The sequence below is a fragment of the Phyllostomus discolor genome, chromosome 1 (assembly GCF_004126475.2).
Source record: "Phyllostomus discolor isolate MPI-MPIP mPhyDis1 chromosome 1, mPhyDis1.pri.v3, whole genome shotgun sequence".
In the NCBI taxonomy this organism is placed as follows: Eukaryota; Metazoa; Chordata; class Mammalia; order Chiroptera; family Phyllostomidae; genus Phyllostomus; species Phyllostomus discolor.
The window spans coordinates 88,872,195-88,897,529 of NC_040903.2; the positions used below are offsets into that span (position 1 = coordinate 88,872,195).

Here is a 25,335-nt window from a genome sequence, read left to right on the forward strand (position 1 = left end):
GTGAAGGAAGGAGGAAAAGACAAGCATCCTCTAGAGCAGTGCTTTCCAATAGAAATGTAATGTGAGCCACATCTTTGATTTTAAATTTTGTAGAACAGTTAAAAGTGGGAAGAAACAGGTGAAATACATTTTGATAGTAAGTAGGTGAAGGGGAATAAGAGGAACTAGCTTCAAGTTATAAAGTAAGTCATGGGAATGTAATGCATAGCATAGGGGATATAACCAAAGATGTTGTAGTGACTTTGTATTGTGACAGATAATTACTAGGCTTATTGTTGTGATACTTTGTAAGATATGTAAATATCAAATCATTACTTTGTGCATGTGAAACTACTGTTATACTGTATGTCAACTATAGTTCGGTTAAAAAGATAAAAAGAATATAGGGAGAGTAGAAAAATAGTTGATTGAAAAGGGGAAAGGGAGTAGGAAACTTGATTTTGAAAACTAATGCAAAGGAAAAAAAATATATTCATTTATTTAGAGATACTCTCAGTTTTTCCAAGCCCATCTATTGGCATTCAGAATATTTCTTTTTTATGTACCCTCTAGTGGTTTGACAGCAAAAACCCAAAAGGGTTGAAATAATTGCATGAAAGTAAACAATGATTAATTGACCATCTCAAACCTAATATTTTAAGTAAACCCTGCAGTGAAGGATACAGAAATGTAAAATGTGGATTAATACTGCCATTCTCTATTCTATTTTCCTTTGACTCATTCACTTAGGAAATGTTTTTTGAATGTCAGCTTTGCACTAGGTGCTGCTCTGGTCTAGGTACTTACTGTAGATGCAGCAGTGAGCAAAGCAGACAGAAACCCCTGCTCACACGAAGCATCTCTAGCCAGGGTGGGAAGTAGTGGGCAGTGCAGCAACAACAAAGAGGAAACAAATGAGCTGTATAGTTTTTCAGATACAAATACAATAGACAAGGAGAAATAGGGAGTATACTAGGTACATGTTAGTTTTTAAAGTGTTCTCAAAGAAGTCTTCACTTAGAAGCGATGTGTGAGCAGACTTGCAGGCAGGGAGGGAGGAGCCACACAGATAGGTCCAGGAAGGAGTGTGACTAAACAAGTGCAGAGCCCCCAGGTGGGGGGAGCTGGCTTATTATCTGAGGAAAGCTAGGGGAAGTGGACCCTGGTAGGAAAAACAGTCTGAAAGATGGAGGAGGATGGGAGGGTGTGGGTTGGGAGCTAGTTTTTTAAGGCTCTTGTTAAACCTTCCAATTTTCACTCTTAATAATGACAAGAGAAATCATCAGAGAGTTTGAAAAAAGAAGAGACAGCATCTGCGCAGATATTAAATGTCTCAGCCTGGCTGCTACATTGAGAGTAGCTGCAGGGGTGGGGAGGGCGCACAAGAGCATGACAAGGATAGAACAGAGAGACTAGAATCAGAGAGATTAAGAGGCCAGTAGAACAATCCAATTGTTGGTGGCAAGTGTTCAAGTTCAAGAAGCAGTTTGTGAGAAAACCAAATCTCTCCTGTTGCCTGAGAGATGTGTGACTGGCCATACAGATATCAGCATGGAAGGGTCATTAGGTAGAGAATCAAACCCTGAACTTTGTTAGAAAACCAAGAAATTTTTTTTCTGCAAAAATCTTGGTCAAGAACCAAGACATTCAAGAGCTGAAATTTGAATATGAAATCCAGAAGCAACCCTACAGAAAGTAGCTTAGTGGTTATACATGGCTGAAAGAAATGCAAGTGACCTCTGATGGACAAAGGGTTTCTTTCTGGAGTGCAAAAATGTTCCAGAATTCACTATGGGCTCTGGTTTCACAACTATGAATATACTAAAACCATTGACTGCATCATATACTTTAAATGAGCCAATTGCATGATATGTTATTTCTATGTCAGTGAAGCTGTTTTAAGAAGAAACAAGGGCATTGTGAGACATAGTAAGATGCTGGAAGTACTTCGAGGGTAGAGCCTTCAGGTTTGCCGATCCAGTGGATGTGGCATGAGAGAGGTAAAAGGAGTTACAGGGTAAATCTTTAAGCTTGACTCAAGGATAGGACTGAAGAAAGATTATGGAAGAGCCAGGTTTGGGGGAAGTTTAGGAATTCTGTTTGGATCATGTTAGACATCATAAAATGTGCAGTAGGCAGATGCACATATTGTAAACATAGATATATAAAAATATAAACTTTTGGTTATGTCGGGTTATTCCTATTTCATGGTTTTTAGTCAGTATGATTAATGCTGTGCTGTGATTAATAAGTATAATTGAAATGATGATGTACATAAAATTGATTATAAAACATTTGTCATAATGAGTAGTAAAATACTTTTATATTAGCAAAGTAGTGGGGAAAGAGGCAGCAGACAAGGAAAGGTAGGAAATTTTATCAGTTTCATTATTGGCTAGTTGCTGTTACTTTGCGTGTTTATCATGTAATGTCAAAACTCCTCAACCTCTTGAATGTAACTCCTAGCTGCCTTATCCATAGATGAATTTTAATTACTTTTTTTATCTCCCACAAATTCTCTGGTTTTCTCTCCCAATCAAATCAGCTTCACTGATCTTTTTCCTGAGCCTTGCTGAAAGAGTTGCATCAACACTCTGCCTGGCTCATCCCCCATCTGTGTGGGACCATGGAGAATGCCCAGCCAGACTATGTACTGTGATGCCTGCCTACTAAATCAGAACTGTTGTCTGTCTCTCCAGTACTCAGAAGAGACCGAACCATCACAATACGTACTTGTAAACTAATCAGTCATACCCTTCACATAACAGAATTCCATATGAATGTATGAAAAAGTATGTTTTAACTATAAAAAATCTATAGAGCTAAGATAGGTATAAATGTGAATTGTTATATGCATTTTAAGACTTTTCTTTTTCTTAGAAAAAAGTAAGAGTTAATGTGCCCCCCCCCCCCCCAATTATGCCTTTGCAGAGAAGAGAGTGAGAGTGTGCTGACGCTGAAAGGCCTGACGCCCACCGGCATGCTCCCCAGCGGAGTGCTCTCTGGAGGGAAGCAGACCCTGCAAAGCGGTAAGCAGGCCCGCTGCTCTGGCTGTGCTGGGAGGATCTCAGTCAGCTGCATTGTTTGAGCCCTGACTTTCATTCATTTAAGCTCTGTCTTAGTCTCTGCTCAAAGAAGGGCTGAAACCCCACATCCACTTGATGAGTCCTGTCCAACACAGCAGCTCCCTTGGTCTCTGGAATGGAGCCTCGACCCCACCCTGCACTCCCTCATTCACATGTTAACCACAGCGCAAGCTTGCTGTAGGACAATTCATTTAGACGGCCTACATTCCCAGTAGGTTAGACCACTTTGAGTGAATCAGTTGCTAAAAGCAAACTTTTAGTTACATTTTTACTAAATGTTCTGGTTATCTATTTGATGGATGAAACACACTGCAGATGTACACACATACACAAATATATATCCCTAAGTCTAGATTTCAGTGGAAAATGGAGGAAGAATATAAAGAAGGGTAATTTTATTATCCACTTGAATGAAAATACATGTCATATATGTCTTTTCTTTGATTTATACCCCTAAAACAGAGTAAAACCGTGTTTTATTTCTGAAAAAAAAAGAAAAAAGAAAAACATTTCCTTTAAGCCAAAGATTTTATATTAAAATGTGTAGCTTTCTGAATGAGTGATTTCCAATAGAACTTTTTTGTGGTAATGGAAACTCCTATATCTGTACAGAAGCCACTGGCACCATAGGGTTTTAAGCACTTGAAATATAGCTGATACAACTAAGAAACTGAGTGTTTTATCTAATTTTTATTAATTTGAATTAAATAGTCACATGTGGCTAATGGCTACCCTATTGGATGGTACAGTACTATATACAATACAGTACTATATACTGTTTTATTTTTGTTACTTTTGTTCTGTTACCTATTTTAACTAATATGATCATTAATTAGAGTCCAGTTTTAAGAATACTTTATGGAAATGTTGCTATTAAATCAGAATTTAACAGGAAAGAATGAAAAAACACACTGTAACATTTTGAAAATAATCTTAGCCTCTTCCTTACTTTCCTATATCTTTGCCTGAATCTGTTTTGTGGGGTTTTTTTCCTGTCCCTCTCTCTCAGTTGAGAAGGTTCAGGTGTTCTTATGGTTACGTTATTCGTAGACAGTAATGTTCAACTTCATGTATATGGTACTGCTAAATAATCACATCTAGCAGCATCATTCTAGTTTTCATTATTTTATATGAATTTATTCCAAAATCAGTATCTTTGAGTTTCCACAAAAGAATTTTCTAAATGATGGAAGGAAAATATATAATTTTTAAGCAAAGTCCCTTTTTATAGCTAAAGAATAACTTAATAACCTTTTTTAAAAACCACAGAATTTTTCCCACTACAGTAAACATGCTCTCTACAACATTAGCATAAATGGATCACTTAAATGCACAAAATGCACAACCACCTGAGTGACTGAAATCTGGTAGTTTTTGATAAGCACATTTTAAGGTGCTGCAGGTGTGTTATCAGAAACTATGGCCGCATCTGCTTTAGGAGAATACATTTAATCATGGGCAGTACATGTTTCTAATATGTAGGTGCTGGTGTGGTTTCATATATTTTGCTTTACTTTTAAACTTAAGTTATTTAAGTTCTTATAATTCTTTAATTTTTTTGAAATTTTCACTGGTATTTTAACTTAGATTATTCAGTTTCCTTTTCTGTTAACTTTATTTTAAAATCCATTGTTTGTGTTATTCTGTGTTGAACACACACACAATGAATGTAAGGAATGGAACCTCATTAGTCCTAAGAATTTGAAAACTCAGTGTATATTTTAAAGCATATATATTAATACAGTTTCAGAATCTATTGTCTGACACCCTTCAGTTGTCTAAATGGAGAAACTACTTAGAGTTTTACTATGTACTCTCCATGGTGGACTTCAGAATGCACTGGAAGTAAATTGTAGTGCACTTCAGCAGTTGCCCTAGATTTAAAACCTTAAATTGTAAGAAATGTGCATGTTAAAGTAAAGAGGTAGAATTTTAATAGGAATATTTTAGCAGTAATCATTGAGAAGTTTTGCATTTTAGCACTTAATTAGGGAAATATCAACTACTATTAGTAACAGATTCACACACCTGTACAGTGAGAATAGAGACCCTCGCCTTATTATAAAAGTTGCTGATAAAGCAACAGGTTTATTAAGTTTTACCTCTGAAGTATCCTGATGTTGCAGTATTTAGGCTGCCTTTTCTTTAAATGCTGATAGAATTATTGCTGCTATTAGCATGTTACCACTTGATTGTAACTTTTTAAGAATTTTGTTCCTGGAAATGATATTCCAATAAGAAAAAATGATTTTAAATCTGATTGCCTGATAAAAGAAGTCCAAAATGTATCATTGCCTTTCTTTTCTCTTCTTTGCTCACCACTGTAATCATTCTGGGTGTTGGTCTTTATAGAATCACGTGCATTTCAACTGAAAACCTGTTGATTTTATTTTTCCCCTAAATGAACCTGTCTTCGTCCCCCACCCTCCACTTTTCATTTGCAGTAGGAAACTGGGTGTTTAATATTAAAGAGCATGAATTACCTCAGTGACATTATGGCACTGCCTCAAATCGTACCATTTTTCTGGTATTTTAAAACTGTAAATCGCTAAGCATAGCAGTGGTTTTATTGAAATTTCTGTGAGTCACATGCACATTTTAGATTGACCTAGTTTCTTATCGATTTGATCTAAGTAAAAGAAAACTTTTCTGAGTATTTTCCTAAAGGATCATTTTACCATTTATTTAGTGAGGAAAAACCAAAGCAAAGGTGTATCTCACCTTTAAATCTCACAAATTAAACTTATCATTTTGTTGTGTTTTTTTTTCTTTCTTTTTAGCATTTCTGTTCTGTTATCTATGCCAGAATCCAGCACTCACAGGAACACGAATTCTCTTAGCTCCCTCGATCGTCATTGATTTGTTCTTAGAGTTAAAAATCCTCTGCTCATTTTTCTCATTCATTTTACACCCCCTTTCTTCTCTTCAGCTACTGTTGAGGCTATTGAGGCTGATGAAGGTAAATTGGCCAGTCCCCTTTCTGTTGTACCTGCAACAGATAAGGGCTCTGCTGGGTGTATTCATTTTTTTTTTTTTTATTTTGCTGTAGCTTGTACAGAGTGTGTGGGTGTTGGGCTAACAGTTGTGGCTCAGTATTAACCAAAATGTTCTTGCTTTAAAGGGGAAAATGTCCTTTTATGGTTTGTTTGTTTGTTTTTTTTTCCCTTAAAGCTACGTATGACTTTTGTACACAATGAATCTAGGATAATCACAGAAAACGAAAGGATTATATATCTTGAATGATGTGGGGTGGGGGTTATGGCAGCTGTTTTGACAAATAATGCACAAAACTATATTCTTAGAGCTGAACCATGTCCCTCCCTCAAATCACTTTCAGTCAGCACTGAAAAGGAGAGAGAATAAAACTAGCTCTATGAATTCTGGTCTTCACAAGTTTCTAGAAAAAAAAAACCTTTCATTTGAATAGTGCTTTGTTCTAGTCAACATTAATTTACGTCTCTAAACGATATCCCAACATGCGACAGCTGGTATGAGATACAATTCTGCTCCTCTTATCAAATTCGAACCGTCTGGTATTTGTAGTGCTGTTAGCACCAGCAAAGTGGCCATGGGCGTGGCCAGCAGCAAGCACAGTGACAATTGAGTAATCACTGATTTGATTTATGTTCACTGAGTGTCTGCTTCACACCAGGCACTCTGCTAGGTGCGGCAGGAGAACCGAGAGCGTGTCTCTCACCGGCTGTTTTCTGGCACTGCTCAAGGACAGTAGAGTTGACCCTTTAGCAATTACTTTTGAAATGAGTAGCTTTTTAAATATATAGTTATGAGAGAACTACATACCACGTAGTTTTTAATCTTATATGTACCGTACCCCTGGAAATTGTAAAAAAGAATAATTTGAAGTTCCCCTTTAAAACAAAATTCTTCAGTTGTATTTTGTTCTTGCAAGACCACTTTTTCTTTTCCCCCAAATTGTGTGCATATGGTCCTTTGACGTGATGTTAAAAAGTGCCACTTTAGACTCTTTAATTTGTACATGATTTGGATGCGGTAGGGAAAATGATAGCAACTGTAAGAGAAAATACAACTGTTTCCTAAATAGCAGTGGATAAACTGCTATTTATGTGGGAATTCTCTATTCCTCTTGGCAAATTCTAATCTGCAGTGTGCATTCTTGTTGGTAGTTTGGCTGTTTTCTGTGGTTTCTGTGACTCTGTGTTGTGTTAAGTATACTACCAGTGTAAACTGCTGACGCCCATTGTCTGACCAGCAACCTCAGCAGAGCGCGTTCTTCCATGCCGGTAGACAGCAGTGACTGGATGTGGAGCCCCATTCCGAACACATCCGTTGTTCTAGATTTTGTCATTTCCGTGCTCCCCTCTTATTGGCTTTGAAAACCCAGCGATTCCACTTTTATCACTGAAATTTAATAAAGTAACTCCTTAAATTATCATGATGATGAACTTTTTATATGCATTAATTCTTATGAATGGTATTCATAGTAGCTTAGAAAAAAGGAATAGAGTACCACTTTGTGCAATTGCTTTGTCCCTCAAAATAACTGACTTAGTTTTCAGGGTGGGCGCTCATTAGACAGCTCTATTATTTTGCAATTTATTACTCAATTAGAGAAGAATTAAGAAGCTTTGCTTTGGGCCTTGGTCTTTCCCCATTTCCCCATCTTGTTCCTCTCATAGTTGACTAATCACCATGATGCTAACCTTTAAAATGCAGAGGGGGAAACATGCTATTTCTTGTCATTTAATAAGTTTAGAAGCAACTGTGTATATATTTAAGAATCTCACCCATACTAATCAAAGGCACGGCACATTTGTGTATGAGTGGTTGGCAAAGTTTCCGATTGAAAGAGCTTTCCTTTTTTTTTTTCCCAAATAAGGTGGGAAGGGAAGGTACCATAAAATTGTCTTTGACCAGCTGTGGAGACACAGCCCCGTTCAGCATTGGTGATTGGCCCTTCAATATCTGGTTTGCACTTCACGGGGAGTAAAGCAAACTGATGTCATTGGTTCCCCATTTACGGACTTGACTTTCAACTTACTGTTGGTGCACTCACTGATGGACTCATTGAGTTTCTTGAACAAATGGCTTATCTGTCTCTGGAGCATATTAAAGCTTACTGTAAAATAAAAAAATATATATCAGATAACAATGCCTCCCCTTTGAGAATTCATGTTTTCATTGAATAGGGCCGAAAGCAGGCCCATTCCTTTGCTAAAATTGTGCAAGGCATTTTCTCAGTGTTATTCTTGAATCTTCACTTACGTCTACATTGATCTACCAATGAAGTCTTTCTTTGATTTAGGCAAAAATGGATACCACATGAACATCAGTTTGACCTGTTCTCTGCTGAAGGGCAGAGAAAGTTTTCTACCCAAGATCAGTGATCTGATCTTGATTTTTCTGAGTTTCTCTCACCTTGTCACCCACTCTACATGCTCCCGCAGTTGAGTGGAGAAGTGGGAGCTTTTAATTTTATTGTTTTCATGCCATTATTGAGTTGTTTGTCAAGGAAGTCTTTCTGGGATTCTGAGATGGCATGGAAATGCCCCAGGTTAATTCCTTTTATCTCCTTTTAGCTTCTGCTCTAAGCTTTATACCAGAATTTCAGGTATACCTGCCTCAGTGATTCTCCTGAATTTGCCATTTCTAGCAGAATGGAATAGTAAAAGGGTTATGTTCCAGTCTGTCTAAATCAGGGTGTTTGATGCTATAATCCAGTTAATGACGCGGCCAGTCCATGCTGTTCTGGGTGTAGAGGCCTGTCCCTCGTAGCAGCTTTCCTCTTTACAAACCCACCTCGGATTTCGTTGATCTAAGCTTTCCTGAAGACAACAGAAGTGTTTACATCTACTAACTTGAAGAGGACACTTTGGTTGGCAAGAGACATTGGCTGTTTGAACCCTTTCGGTTCCCTTCGGGTGTGGGTAAGCAGTCTGTTGTGTTGTGCTCAGGTCCCGTCACTGTTCTCTGCTAAAGGATTCCCTCTCTCACTGCGGAATCTCTCACACCCCTGACACAACAGCTGTGCCCTTGTCTTCCTCTGGCTAACCCCATTTTTCCTCTTTTAATGATTTTGTGTTTAGCTATCAAAGGATTTTCACCACAACATAAGATCACCAGCTTCGAGGAGGCCAAGGGCTTAGACCGAATTAACGAGAGGATGCCGCCTCGCAGAGACGCCATGCCCTCTGATGCCAACCTCAACTCCATCAACAAGGCTCTCGCCTCAGAGACTAACGGCACAGACAGCAATGGCAGCAATAGCAGCAATATTCAGTGACCGCTTCTCGTTCACTCTTTTCCTTTTGTCTGTCTTTCCTTTCTCTCTTTCTTTTTTTATTTTTATTTATTATTTTTTTGAGCTGCAGCTGCAGGGCATGGGGGGATTGCTGCATATTATCAGCAGTTGTATGTTCTTGCCTCTGAAGGTAGCTTATTTGCTGTGGGGGCCAGCAATTGGATTCAGTTTACACTATCATTAAAAAAGGCAGAGAAATAATAAACTGTATTTTGGTGAGGGTGGTGATTAAACACGTTTTTGGGGTATGCCTTTTAAAAATACTTACAGGAAAACAAATTAAAAAGAAAGCTAGTGCTAGTTCATACTGCAGTGTGAGGGAATGAACACATTTTCCTACTGCATCGGGGACTCCCAGAGAGGTTCATGAAAGGTCTTTTATTATGTTACTGGACAAGAAAAACTTTGTCTAATTTCTTACTCTATTGTAACGTTTACAGTTGCAGCACTAAAAATGAATTGACATCAAACATTTTTAACAAAATGATGTACAAACTAAATAAGGACTATTTATTGATAATGTTTTGCTACTCTTGTCAGATAATGGCTATAAAATGAATTAGGCAGACTTAAAAAAATAGAAAAAGAAAAAAAAAGAATGTTGCAAATTTGTTAAAATGCCAAAAAAAGACAGTTTTAATTTTTGTACAGATTATGCTTACCTCAGGTTTCTTTAGTGTGCTTGAATGCCCTTCTTTCAATATAACACTTATTAATTTAGCAATGAATATCTTTTCGTTTCTTTTCTTTGAGTTTTAAAAACTGGAATAATTACATCTATCTTTTTTGCTGTTTATATTTAGGGGTTTTGTTGATAAGTCAAGTCTTGGTTGTGGCTGCTGAATTAAATATTTATAGTGGTGCATTTTAAGTATAGTGAACAAGACACCATATTAAGTACAGTGATAAAGCATCTATATTCTGTAAAAAAAAAATTCTGCCTATGCATGTTTTTTAAGAAAAAAAAATGGCTTGTATCGGCCTGTATGGACTGTAATGCGCTTAGTGGTCTGACATATACTGGAAATGTATGTATACTGGCGTACTTTATATTCTCTAAAATGCTTAATGCCTTTGAAATTTTGTAATCAAAAAAGCTTTGAAAAAATCTAAAGGGGAGAGTATTCTTAAAAGTTTTTAAACATAAGCTTGTCAGTGCACATATAGATGGTTAGCATGTTTAGCACCTTGTGAAATTTAAATAAGTTTGTAGTTACATGTGAACTCTAAATGCATGGTAACTGTTAATGTCATAATGGTTTAGTTATTTTGTTCTGTTCTGTCATGTGCACAAACTACGTACTTTTTTCACTTTTTTCCCTTTGTATATCAGTTACGGGTTACAACTGGTTCATTCTGAAAACAACAACAAAGTCCATTCATATTTTTTAACAACTGTATAAGTGCCCAAGTAATTCACTAGAGCCTAAAGCCTTGCCTTTGTAATTTGACTTCTGAAATGTTGGCAATCAAAGCATGCACTTGTAACAATGAAAAAGAAAAAGCATTTTATATTACTACTCAATAAAATGTGCATGAACTTACAGAACTCTCATCCTTTCACTGAGTCTGCTGAAGGGATTGCTGTGCACAACCACCATGCTGTCTTCTAGGTGCCGTCACAGAGTCGCTCTCACGGGCTTCCCTGAGGGCCTCGTGACCTAAGGTGTGGTGCCTGCTTCTGCTGTGAGGACCTTGGTGGATCTGTGTCTCAAATCAGATAAGAAATATATTTAAAGAGCAAATGCCATCTTCTGGCTCCCTTGAGTGTGGGAGCCAGTTAAGAGACCAGAGCATTCCTTTATATTGTGGAAAAAAATTGTTATCAGGTGTGTCAGTTGTATCAGATGCCCTATCTGCTAAAGCAAAAAGACCAAGCTACTAAGTGCGTTTTCATCACAGAAGAGAGTTGCATTTGTATTGATAACAATTTGTATTCCGGCGCTTCAGCTAATATCTAATCACCAGAAGATTTAAAATACACCCAGTTTCAGTTTGTTTCTAACATTGTTCATTTTCAGCGCACTCTGTTTTATGTAATAAAGTATGCCTATCATATTAAATAAGACAATTAGTGATGTGTAGTGTACCAGAACAAAGATGTTCTAGATATCTTCTCTGACACAGACTATCCCAAATTTATTTAATGAATCCAAACATTTTTTTTCTTGTGGATATTTTTTCTGCCCTAAAAAATGACATCCAAGGAAAATATTTAGATGCAATTTACTAGAATGATGTGAAATAAATGATAATTCCTGGTACCAAGGTGTTTACTTTCTTATATCTGCAGAGAAAATATCCTGACCAAAAAAAAAAAAAAAATTCGGTTTTTTTGGATTCCTTTCTTTTACAAATTGTGCTGAGGCAACTATGGCATAGAAATAAACATTGACATTAAAATAATCAGTTGATGTGAGTATTGCTTGGTCTTTCTGGTCAGTAATTAGGAAAGTAATACTGTATATTTTTTCAATAGTAATTCTACCAAAGAAATCAATGTAGAAATGAAGAAATTTTTCCAAAAGGTATAACACTGCCAGATCATCGGTTATTAGGTCTGTCTCCCTTCACTTTGGGAGAAACTGTTGATTCTTGAGTGGTGTATGCCAGTGCATCTTCAGGTGCGCTCACACACACACACACACATACAAACAACCTGGGTCCCCTGGCCTCCTTCCCTGGCTCCCAAGGTGTCCTACCTCTCCTGGGGTTCAAACCAGCGCTGAGTTCCTGTCTAGCTTTTCAAAGAGTAAGAGCTAGATTTCACTGACTGTATATCAGTACATTTTTATCTAAAATATTCTCTGCTTATACCCTTTTAAAATATTTTTTCAAGAAAAATCTTCAGAGACTGATTGAACTTGTATGGCGAGAGGAGCTAAGTGAAGTGGTGTGGGTGCGGGGTGCGCATCTTGGCAGGACAGAGGCACGCCCTTGGGGCAGAGTGCTCAAGCAGAGGCCTCCGGTGGTGTCAGCCCCAAAAGTGTCACGGTGAAGCTGAGGCCCCAGGATGACCTTGTCAGAAAACATTTCTTTCCTTTGCCATCCCATCATATCCATGTGAAAGAATACATTTTAGCAACATCCATCTTTCTGCCCCCTAATCCAAACCCCCATGTGAATTCAGCACCATAACAGGGAAGTGGGAATGGCCTTACTTAAATGTCTCATGCTTTTCCTTTTATGTCTCTCACTCACTGACCCTCTTGTCAAACTCCATTAAGAGGCAGGGACCTCACAGCTTGCCTGGCCTGTGTGCCTACGTTTCTTTAAGACCAGAAGTTCCTTGGGGTGGACAAATCTGAGGTCCTCAAACTAGAGATATTTTCTTTCCCTCTAGTATGTGGCTTTCCACTTGACTCACTCCACAAACATTGATCTTCTGCTATGTTCCTCTCACTGTCTCACTTATTTTTTCCACCAAAAAAAAGTCTAGCAGTCTTGACAGCATATCAGTTTTCATTATGATGTAAAATGTCAGCATTCCATCAAATCATGACTCAGTGTCTGGCTTAACACAGCTGCTTTTTAAATCCATTTTTACTCTGTTTCATAGGTGTTTCTTTTCGTATATATTTTAAGCCCCCGAGGAGGCTCTTTCATGGTAAATTAATTCATTCATTAAAAAATATGTTCATTGTAATGAGAGGAAAGAAGTAGCAAAAGTGAGGACATTTTCAAGAGACAACACAAGCAAATTGGGATGCATGTGGGAGAACGAACACCCAGCAGAAGAGTCTGTTGTAGGGACAGACTGAATGAAGACACCTAAAGGAACAGAAGGAGACACAATAGCTATTATATTGAGTTGATTATTCCAAAAGAGCTTGTTTAACTCAGAAAGGTGCCACCTTATCATAAAGCAGAAGCTGCTAATGAATGACCCTCCCGTTCAGTGGACTTGGTGTCCTGAGCAGCTCCTGAGTAATGCTGCGTGGAAGGAGCTGTACTGGACAGTAGCAGGGCTCCCCTCAGAGGTAGTAGCAAAGTTTTCCTTCAGTTATTCAGCCTTTTGGGAACACAGAACTTTGATTTGCAAACTGTTCTCTAGAGCCATGTATTTGCAGAAAGGGCTGAGTTTTCTGAATCGACCCAAAGCAGTCCTTGTATCTGTTTTACACTTTGAGCTTGTAATATCAACTGAGAGAAGTCTTCATTAGATTAACACAGCTCAAAACTGGCGATCATAGAATATTAGCTGAGAATAAAGTTGATTTAAACTCTAATCCCGTGGTGTTCTTGTCAAGTTATACTTTGAAATTATTTTATTCCAAATGCTGGGGATATCTAGGTTTCTTCCCAACAGCTCTGTATTGTTTATGGGATTAAGTCCAACATCTTCAAGGTGACGTGTAAGGCCATTCACAGTCTGATTCTAGCTAATCTCATCTACCTCCACTTTCCCCCAACTTTACTCTAAACTTCAGCCGGGCCAGACATTGAACAATGCTCAGCAAGCACCAGGTTTCCTTAACCCTCTGGGTCTTTATTTACAGTCTTCTGTGTGGAATGACCTCTTCTTTGCGATGTCAAATTTGCCTTAACTACTTGAGCAAGGTGTTTCCTCCTCTCTAAGTGTGTAGTAGTATCCTGTAATACCTCTATTTAGCACTTAATCCACTGTGTATAACTGTCCCTTGTCTTTGCCTGGCACTTCAGTGAGAAGTGTTGCTTATCTCTGTTTTCTCAGCAAGCCCCAGTGCCTGGCACCACGTTTCTTGAAAGAGAGGCCGATAGGGAAAGAATGGAATGTTTTCCGGCATAGCTTCATGATACAGTTAACCCAGAGTCCAAGGGGCAAACCCTGTCGAAGAACAGCTGCAACACTCACCCCAGCTCAGCACTCCCCACTTCTCTCACGAGTGCCTTCTGGGGCCTGAAGGTCTGGAGTGGAGCTTACATTTTAAGAGGCATCCACCAAAATTTCTATGAATCCCTATAGCAGATTTAAAATTTAGCCCTGCATTTCCAATTCAACAGATTATTTAGTACGGGCAAATATTTTATTGCTTATCATTGTTGCTATACAGATTCACACATAATTTTTGTTTACCGTTTAGTGAGTATGAATTTAGGTGAAAATACAGGCATTATTTATGTGGACCTTGACATTCACTAATAGACAAGGGAGGAGGCAGTAGCCTTTTTGAGTTGATAAAAGTTCACCTGGAAAAGGGGGTTAGGGCAGTAAAATAATCTAGACACTCGCAGTGAAAAATCAATGAAAAGGTTGTTTTGTTCATATCACTTCTCCACTATAACAACCTCATTCACCCACCATCACCACCAGCTTATCATAATTTGTTCAGAAAATGCTTTTTGAATGTGTACTCAGCCCTGTTTATCTTTAAGAATCCTATAATGTACCTGAAGTTTTACCATGAGAGAATCATTCCTTTGGTTTCAACTCTACTTTATCCCAAAGTCCTTTATTAAAAGCTACACATTAGAAAGGGAAGCCACAAGCTGCTGGCAGATGCTAACATCTTAGTGAGAATTACTTATCACAGTTCTGACAGGGCTGGCAAAAAGCTAGTAAGGACAGGTGTGGTTATTGAGAAGGGAAGGAAGGCCACAGCTAGAGCCCGGGACAGCGCTTGGGGCGAGCAGGTGGAGGGAGCTCTGGCACTCGGAGAGAAGGACTTTCATTTGATCACGGGACGCACTTACTGCGCAGCTCTCTGTGCAAGGCACAGGCCTGCAGACAGCAAATACAATGGAACCCACAACACGGTCTCTCTTCTCATGCCAACAGCAGTGAAGATAAATTCATGTTTTGTGCCACACATGCTCTCTTCTGTGTAATGTACTCTCTGAGTTTAAGTCTGGAGCCAGTCCTGGGCTGGAATTTTTACAACCTGCTACTTACCAGTTGTCTGTGTGACCTTGGGAGACTGACTAAGCCTTTTTAAACTTCATTTTATCCTTGGTAAGAAGGAAGGGGAGAACTGTGCTTAATATGTCAACGTTTCGTGGGGAGTAAAATGACAACATAAAGTATTGTTATGGTGCCTGGCACAAAATAAGCACTCAACAAACTTTAGTTTTTGTTTGGTATTCAGCATCAGCTCAGTTGTGTGAGTACTTACAATAAATATTCTGTAGACGAAGGTGTGAGAGCAGTGTATGTGTGTGTTGGGCAGGTGTGTGTAGTCAAAAAAATCCTCCCAGAAGAAAGGGCCTGGGGTTGGAAGTTTGGAGTCGAGGGACGGACAGCAGCAAGGCACTCCAGCCTGGGGGAAACAGTAAGAGCAAAGAGAAGATCCAGAAGAATAGGGACGACGATGTGTGGACCACTGTGGTTAAAGCATAAGAGGGGTGGGGTGCAAAGTGGGAATGACGGGGAAGCAGAGCAAATCAGTTGTTTCGATCAGGAGGTCTCAGCTTCACATAACCAAATACATACTTAACTGTGTGCACACCATAAATACACTTGCAGTTACTTGACAAGGACACATGGAACTGACTGTGTGGTCTCAGGATTAGTTTGATGGCTCCACATTATGACCATGAACCTAGGCTCTTTCCAGGCTTCTTCTCACACTATTCTTCTGTTGGCTCTGTCTTCATGGTTGCAAAGAGCTGTCACAGCTGCTGGCATCACTTTCGTACACAGCACTGTCTGACCACTGGAAAATACCACAGAAATAGCCTCTAACTAAAGCAAACATACTGAGTGTACTGCCTACTGCAGTCTTGTAACCACTCCCTTAGCAGTCACACTGAATCTAGAAGGTACAAAGCAAAAGCATATTTACAAGGTGTTTTTTTTTTCCTAGCTAAAGTAGATCTTCCCACACAGCAGCCTGATAAGGACTGGGCGAAGTTTGTGACATGATAGTTTAAGATTAGTAGAAATAATCAAGAGAGTTACTTAGTGAATTTTGAAGAGCTTGTAGTAAATATCTGGGTTAAAATAATAAACTTGTTTTTGGTGTCTTAAGATATATATGACAATTGAAGCAAAAATGATAAAACTCCCAGATCCTGATGAAAGAAATCAAAGGAGACCTGAATAAATGAGACATGTTGAGCTCATAGATTGGAAGACTCAGTAATAATCATGCATCACTTAATGTCAGGGCTGTGTTCTGAGAAATGCATTGTTAGGCAATTTGGTCCTTGGGCAAACATCGAGAGCTCTTGCACAAACCTAGATGGTACAGCCTACTGCACACCTAGGCTGTATTGTACAGCCTACTGCTTCTAGGCTATAACCTGTGAAGCATGTTACTCTACTAAATACCGTAGGCAACTGTAACACAATGCTATTTGTGCATCTAAACAGAGAAAAAGTACAGTGAGAATACAATATAAGATTTTTTAAATGGTTCATCTGTATAGGGAACATATCATGAATTGGACTTGCAGGATGGGAAGTTGCTCTGGGTGAGTCAACGAGGGAGTGGGGAGCGAATGTGGAGGCCTGGGCATCACTGCACACTGCTGAGGCTTCATGCACACCGCCCCACAGCCCTCCCCCCGCTCCTTCCAGCAGGGTCAGAAACAGAACATTGAAGCTCTCAGTGCTGCTGCTGCATGAACAGGGCCGTGGGCTGGATGGATTGGAAATAAACAGGGGAAGCTGGGTAAGGCGTAGATCACCATACTGATGACTGTCAGGAGGAAGTGAGAGGTGGCTTGAGGATCAGTAGGAATAAGAAATCAAGATGGAGCCCTGGCTGGTGTGGCTCATGGATTGAGTGCCGGCCTGTGGACCAAAGGGCCACTGGTTCGATCCCCAGTCAGGGCACATGCCTGGGTTGTGGGCCAGGTCTCCAGTTGGAGGCACACAAAAGGCAACCACACATTGATGTTTCTCTCCTTGTCTCCCTCCCTTCCCCTTTCTCTAAAAATAAATAAAATCTTCCAAAAATTCAAGATGGCGAGATGAAAGATCATAACAGTTTGTCATGACAACTTGGTTTTGTCTACTGTATGGTAAACCAGTGGCCAGATTAAGGAGCTTTGTGATATTCATTTAACAAGAGAAGGTATTTAAGATGGAAAGGGTGTAGAACTAAGAACTCAGTATTTTGACTTCGGACCTCAGTATTCTGCTTCCAGTGACCCTATCTGGCACAAAGGGCTCTCTCTGCATTGAATTAATGAAAGAAATAAAACATCTATGCTTTACATTATTAAAAATATTTCCAAAGTACCAGGACAGCTGGCTCCACACTGCCACAAAAGCTTTTTACCAAAGGGCCAGTGGCACTTAGTATTTGTTAAGGTAGTTCCTGTGGGCCCGGTGTCCTTGCACAAGATTCTTAGGTCTTCAACAAAGAATACACAGTAATGATGTACTCTGACGACCATCACCTAGATCAGGGAGGGCTGTAAGCACCCTGTGAACATGTAGCATTAGGTGAATGGCTCCTCTGTGCTGAAACTGGTCAGCGGTTGACTCATTCGGATGGAATATATGCCCTCAAAATTAAGGTTCTGTGAGTAAGAGGGACTCTATTGCCAATCCCCACAGACATTGCTCCCATCAGAGAAAAAAATGTTTCCTGAACCGCACGTCCTTCCATTTCTGAATAACAGGAAATTCAGCTTCATTAAAATGTTACAGGGTTCTGGCTGGAGTGTCATCCTGTACACCAAGTGGTCACGGTTTCTATTCCTGCTCAGGGCACATACCCAAGTTGCAGGTCGATCCCTACTCAGGGCACATATGAGAAGACAACCAATCAACAATTCTCCCCCACATCAACGATTCTCTCTATCTCTTTCTCTCTCCCCCCCCCTTTCTCTCTTATTAAAAAGCAACAAAAATGTTCTTTGGTGAGGATAAACATTGTTTTATTTTTATTAATTTTTATTTTTTAATATTTTCCTGTTTTTGTGTTCAAATGTTTATTTTTTTACATTATGGTTTTATTGTATTTTTCCATTACTATATACCCCTCATATACCCTAAGAAAAAAATTTTAAGTGGAAAAACAATAGTGATACTAACAGAGGCAACCAATGTTAAGATTTCATCATATTTTCTTTTTTAAAGTAAATTTTATTGGTTATGCTATTACAGTTGTCCCCCAATTTTTCCTCCCCTTTATTCCCCTCCGTCCTACCCTCCCCACCCTCCAGCATTCCCTCCCACTTCATTCATGTCCATGGGTCATACATATAAGTTCTTTGGCTTCTTTATACTATTCTTAACCTCCCCCTGTCTATTTTGTACCTCCCAATTACGCTTCTTATTCCCCGTACCTTTCCCCATTTTTCCCACTCCCCATCCCACTGATATCCCTCCATGTGATCTCCATTTCTGTGATTCTATTCTTGTTCTAGTTGTTTGCTTAGTTTTTGTTTTAGTTTTTTAAGTCCAGTTGTTAATAGTCATGAGTTTGTTGTCATCTTACTGTTCATAGTTTTTGATCTTCTTCTTTTTCTTTGATAAGTCCCTTTAACATTTCATATAATAAAGGTTTGGTGATGATGAACTCCTTTAACTTGACCTTATCTGAGAAGTGCTTTATCTGCCCTTCCATTCTAAATGAAAGCTTTGCTGGATAGAGTAATCTTGGATGTAGGTCCTTGCCTTTCAAGACTTTGAATATTTCTTTCCAGCCTCTTCTTGCCTGCAAGTTTTCTTTGAGAAATCAGCCGATAGTCTTCTGGGAACTCTATTGTAGGTAATTCTCTCATTTTCCCTTGCTGCTTTTAAGATTCTTTCCTTATCTTTAATCTTGGGTAATGTGATTATGATGTGTCTTGGTGTATTTTTTTTTTTTTTGGATCCAACTTCTTTGGGACTCTGAGTGTCTTACACTTGCATGTATAGTTCCTTCACTAGATTAGGGAAGTTTTCCTTCATTATTTGTTCAAATTCTTGCTCTTCCTCTTCGCCTTCTAGCATCCCTATGATTCAGATGTTGGAAAGTTTGAAGTTGTCCCAGAGGTTCTTAAGCCTCTCCTAATTTTTTGGAGTTCTTGTTTCTTCATTCTGTTCTAATTGGATGTTTATTTCTTCCCTTTGTTCCAGATCATGGAACAGTTTCCTTCCCTTCATTGTTGGTTTCCTGTATATTTTCCTCTATTTCACTTTGCATAGGCTTCATTTCTTCCTTCATTTTGCAACCGAGCTCGATCATTTTCTGTGAGCATCTGATTACCAGTGTTTTGAACTCTGCATCTGATAAGTTGTCTATCTCCTCATTACTTAGCTCTTTCTCTAAAGTTTTGATCTGTTCTTTCATTTAAGCCATATTTTTTTTGTCTTGGCACACCTGTTATGTTGTAAAAGGTGGAGCCTTAGGTATTTGCTAGGGCAAGGCAACCCACTTCCCTGCATTGTGGCACTGTATGTGGGGGAGGGGTCAGAGAGGGAACAATGCCGCTTGCTCACCTGCTCAGCTCTCATCCCACTTTCCATCACTTCCCTTGCTTCCCACAAGCAGATTGTACCCTTTCAGGTGCTGGTTCCCAGGTGAATGGGCTTGTGCACTTTCTAGCACCCCCTGGATCTCTCCACCAGACTCTCCTGTGAAGCTGGGAATTTCTCCCACCTTTGCAAGCCCCATAGGTTTTTATAGCCAGAGGTTTTGAGGCTTTACTTCCCCCTGCTGGAACCCTGGGTTACCCAGTCTGTCCCACTCACAAGTTGTTCCTCCCAGCTTATCCACATGCAAATGTGGGACCTCCTGGTTTGCCAGTCCCCACCTCACCCACAAGATCTTCCACCTTTCCTCACATCCTCTCCCTGCCAGCTTCCTGCCTTTGCCCCTCCTACCAGTCTGGATGAATGTTTCTTTAACTCCTTGGTTGTGGGACTTCCATGCAGCTTGATTTTCTGGCAGTTCTGGTTATTTTTCCTTTTTAAATTGGGTTGTTATCTTTCTTTTGGTTGTGCAAGGAAGTGAAGCATTTCTACATATGCATCCATCTTGGTTGGCCATCCCCTAAACATATTTTTTTAAGTAAATAAAATGTTATGGGATGACTGTCACACATGCAATCATTGCTCAAAACGTCTTTATGTGGCATATTACCATGATTATGACGTGGATTCTTTTCAAGTGAATTTATACACTTAATGCAATCACACTACAACAATAACAGGATTTTCTTATAGATACAGACAAGTTCATTCTAAAATCTATGTTGAGAAGAGAAAGAGCTAGAATGGCCAAAACAGATTTGGCAACTTTCGAGTTTTGGAGGGCTCATAATACCCAACTTAAAAATTAAGTCTACTGTAATCAAAATAGTATAGTACTGATGAAAATATAGATATGTAAATTCATGGAACAGAATAGAGTCCAGCTATAGACCCACACAAATAGTTCACTGAGAATTGTACAAAGACAATTCAACAGAGAAGGCATAACTTTTTCAGCAAGAAATGCTGGAACAATTGGAGACACATTGCCAAAGAAAAACATTAATTCAACCTCACAGCCTATCCAGAAGTTAACTCAAAGTGGATCATGAACATAAATCTAAAACACAAAGTCTAAAATATTTAGATGAAAACAAAAGAGAATGCGAGAGAACTATAGAATGGGTTTGGTTAAGGAAATTCTTATCTACATAAGCAATAAGGTCTTAAAGCATTGTGGGGTGTAGATGATTCCTATGATTGACAAAAGAATGAAAAAGGGAGAGAGAGAGAATATTTTGGAGACCCTGACTTAGGCAAAGATTTCACACATATGACACCAAAAGCACAATCTATGTAAGAAAAAAATGAAAAAATCAGACTTCATCAAAGTTATGTTTTTGCTTTGTGAAGGCCATTGTTAAGAAAATGAAAGGATGAACAATAATCTAAAAGATGTATCTTGCATCTATACCAGATGACTTATACACAGAATATATATAACTCTCTCTAAATAAAACAACAAGCAAACCAAATAAAAAGTGAGCAAAAAATTTGGACAAGCCTATCAGACAAGATAGACATACAGCAAATAAGCACATGAAAAGATTCTCAACACCATTAGTCACTAGGAAAATACAAATTAAAGCCATAATGGGATAACATTGTATAACTATTCAAATGGACACACATACTTACACAGAGCAAATTAAAAAACAACAACAACAAAAACCTGATGATATCATGTGCTTGTGAGGATTCTGAGCAAATGGACTCTCATATGTTGCCGGTGGAAGTTCAAAATGATATAGCCACTTCGATACACTGCTTCTTATAAAGTTAAGCAGTTTCAGAATAAGTTACCATATGACCCAGCAATATCATTCCTAGGTAAGTGTTCACACAAAAGTCTGTACACAAATGTTTACAGCAGCATCAGTAATAATCAGTAACAATTACCCCAAACTGGAAACATCCTGATGCCCTTCAACAGGCAAATGAATAAAAAAAAACTGTAGCACCTCTGACCCAATGGACTACTACTTATCAATAAGAAGAAGCTATTTGAAATGGGTTAAATTGTGCCCTCCCCCAAAAAATAATCTGTTGACGTTCTTACACCAAGTATGTAAGAATGTGACCTTATTTGGAAATGGAGTCATTTAATTAACATGAGGTCTTACTGGAGTAGGTGGGTCTGCATTCAATAAGGCTGATTAATGTCCTTATGTTTAAGCAAATGTTTCGTGATATAGTGTTTTCTGTAAGTCAGCCCTCAGCCCCTTCCTGCCCCTGCTCAGTTTTCCAACCTAGGCCTTAGGAAGCAAAAGCGCTGGGCCACCTATACAGCCACCAGCCCTAGAGGTAACACCAGCACCAAGGAATAACAGTGAGTCAACACAGGTGACTATGCTATTCACTCAGCTTTGAAAAATATGTATTTTTCCCCTTTTTTCAGGACTTAATTAATTTATTTTTAGACGGCAAGGAAGGGAGGCAGAAAGAGAGGGAGGGAAACATTAATGTGTGGTTACCTCTCATGCACCCCCTACTGGGGACCTGGCCCACAACCTAAGTATGTACCCTGCCTGGGATTTGAACCAGCGACCCTCTGGTTGGAAGGCCGGCCCTCAATCTACTGAACCACACAAGCCAGAGTTTACTCAGCTTTGTTTTAAATGCAGATGTAATCCAAATTTATAACCTAACAACACTAATAATCACTCAGACACAATCAACAATAACATCACACAAGAGAATTGGGGGATAATAAATCCAAATCCCAAGAGTCCAGATCAGAGTCCGGGTCTAGAAGGCATCTTGCAAGGCAGAGTCTGTGGTGACTTCAGAGTCAGATACATCAGGGTTGATTGGAGCAGCAGTATGTCATTCTCTCCCTCTAAGCCATCTCGGGTGTCTGTTCGAAGACCTTTGCTTTCATATCTGTGTATGATGCAATGCTGCATCAGCCTTTGATTGACACGTGTTGTCTTGTGCCATCTGAATAAGTACATGCTGATTATGTTGCTCTGCTGTGCGTGCTCTGAGAGGGTGGTGTTACCTCTCATGTAAGCACGTGCTATCTACCACGTTGCATGGCACCTGCTCGAGGGGAGGCACTATCCCTCTGAGTCATTGCTCCACTGTGTGTGCTCTAAACATGGCTTCTTAGTTACAGGACTGATGCCATCTTAGTCCAGTTCTGCTCTCCATACCATATAAAAGGGCATCCCTGTGAAAACAAAGGCACACAGGAAAAACACCATATGATAACGAAGGCAAAGACTGAAATTATGCAGCTAAAAGCCAAAAATAACTAAAGGTTATTGGCAAGCCACCAGAAAAACAAGGAAAGGTTTCTCTGGAGGTTTCAGAGGGACTGTGACCCTGAACACCTTGATTTCAGAGTTCTAGGTCAAGAACTGTGAACCAATAATTTTCTTTTGTTTTAAGCCACCCAGTTTTTGGTACTTTGTTGGGCAGCCCTAGGAAAATAATACATTACTGATTACCCACAATAACATAGTGAATCAAAATGCATTATGCTAAATGAAGGAAGCACCAAGCATTGTGAAAGGTCTGAAAACTAAGGCCCTTGTTTACAAGCTGACAAGTTAGCTTGCCACAGGTTTGAGGGTGCTGACAGAAGACTGGACATCCCTGGGTCAGAGACAATGGACTTTATTACTCACAGCACAGCAGCCAGCATAAGGTTCATACTGGAATCAGCTCCCCTAGCCTCCGACCCATGGGCACAATGCAGAGTTAGATCCAGGTAAGAAAACAGTAAATTTTTGTCACAGCTGAGGGAATCCACCCTGGAAAACTTCCACTCTTATAAAGGAGACTCCAAGCAATCCTGCCCAACCTTTGCCTTACAGGGAGAGCTAATTTTTATGATCATGGTGAGGAAATAAATCTGCCCTCTGCCATCTGCTCTCTGCCTCAGAGGGGGAATGCTACTTCTATCTTAGCAAACAGCCTTGAAGCAACCATAGCAAATAGTTTCAACAAGATAGCCTGAGAAACAACTGTCACAAGACATGTAGAAATGGAATTGCCTCCCAACAGAAGCCCATCTCAAAAGATTACACTCTCTATGATTCAATTTACCTGACATTCTGGAAAACGTAATGCTATTGTGACAAGTTACAGATAGGTCAATGATTCTCAGGGGTAGGGTTGGTCAGGATGAGGGAATCTTTTGATATCACAGAATGGTCCTTTGATCTGATTGTGGCAGTGCTTATGTGAATCCATACACGTATTGAAACTCAAGCTACATATCAAAACAAAAGTTAATTGCACTGTATATAAATTAAAATGTTAAAATGAACAAAATCAAATATTTATGTAAAAAAGGAAAAAATAAGGTCATTGGGGCAGAAAGGGTTGCAACCGGTCCTTCTGTCCACTAATAGTGTGTGAAATGCTGCTTTCATATAAGTGATCAGTGGTCAGAACTGGTATGAACTTTTACACAGGACTAGGAAAGTTAATGTGCATAGGTCCACCAGAAACACACACAGTACACTCTTTGAGAATTAGAAGACAAACATTACCTTTTAATGTCTGCTCCTGACATTTGCTCAATTTAAGAGGAGTGAGTCTTCAGGGGAAATGGTTTCCCAATTGTGCCAACTTTCAATTACTTTCAAGCAACCAATTACATGATCTATTTCTTTAAAAGATAAAGTTTTGACCTGACCTCCTTGGCTGAATCAGAACACCAGGCTTTTCCTGCCAATATGAAGGCATTTTTCATTTAAGAAATGAAATGGAATACTACATTACACCTGACCTCTTTTCCCATCACAAACCAGGCCATCTGTGCTGAAATTCTTTTTTATTTCTCCTCAGTTTTAATTTCCTCTCCAATTTTCTTTTTCTCATAAGGCACATCACCACTTTAAACTCTCTCAGATCCCGAGCTGAAGCAGAGGTAATGTTTTAGGAAAGCAGTTTAGAAGATGGTTAACATCATAACACCTGACCTCCTGTTACAAAGGCTTTTTGCAAGGAGTACACATAAGGGTGAGGCAAAAGTAGGTTTACAGTTGTTTATATGTAAAATAATACAATAATTAATAAATAGTAATACAAGAATAAACTCTGTTTCAAGTACTCACAGCTGTAAACCTACTTTTGCCCCATGCTGTATTGTGTATAAATTAAGTCACTTCAGTCAATAGAGTAGCTAAAAAAAATGCAAGTAAATGTTACTGTATTTAATTTAGCACGTAAGTCTAACTTATCATCTATGACTTGTTTTTATAACCACGGTGATTAAAATAATTTCCTCAACCTTGTTAGATCTTGAAAGAAAGAATAAAAATCACAGTAAAAGTAATTATCGTACTGCACTTAGAAAGTCACCTGAAAACAATGGATTAATTGCTTTTGATCCTAGAAGCTTCCTCCCCGAATGTACCATTTTATTTTCCTCTAGGTTCTGTTGAGGCTGGCTTCCTTAGGCTGTTTCCAGTCCCTCCTTCCCAGAAGTCAGCCACAGCTAGTGGGAGTCCTTATGGCTCCTGCAGACTCCAGGAAAAACATTTCTATATCTCACCTGTTTGCAGCGTTAAGCTAACAAAATACCATGTTCTCTTGTCATTCCATTTGTATGATTTAAAAAAATATTTATATGTTCATACTCACAT

At 39.1% G+C, this 25,335-nt stretch overlaps 1 protein-coding gene across 2 annotated transcripts in view; it reads left to right on the forward strand.

Annotated features, from left to right (window-relative positions):
* Positions 1-11,751, forward strand: part of PPP3CA (protein phosphatase 3 catalytic subunit alpha) — a 312,840-nt gene extending 301,089 nt beyond the window's left edge. The window contains exons 12-14 of one of the 2 annotated variants that reach the window (XM_028506578.2): positions 2,911-3,008; positions 5,995-6,024; positions 9,131-11,751. In XM_028506578.2, the coding sequence (XP_028362379.1) occupies positions 2,911-3,008; positions 5,995-6,024; positions 9,131-9,327 (325 nt within the window). In that variant the 3' untranslated portion in view covers positions 9,328-11,751. The remainder of the gene's footprint in view (positions 1-2,910; positions 3,009-5,994; positions 6,025-9,130) is intronic. The other variant, XM_028506579.2, reaches the window with a different exon arrangement.
* The last annotated feature ends 13,584 nt before the right edge of the window (positions 11,752-25,335 follow it).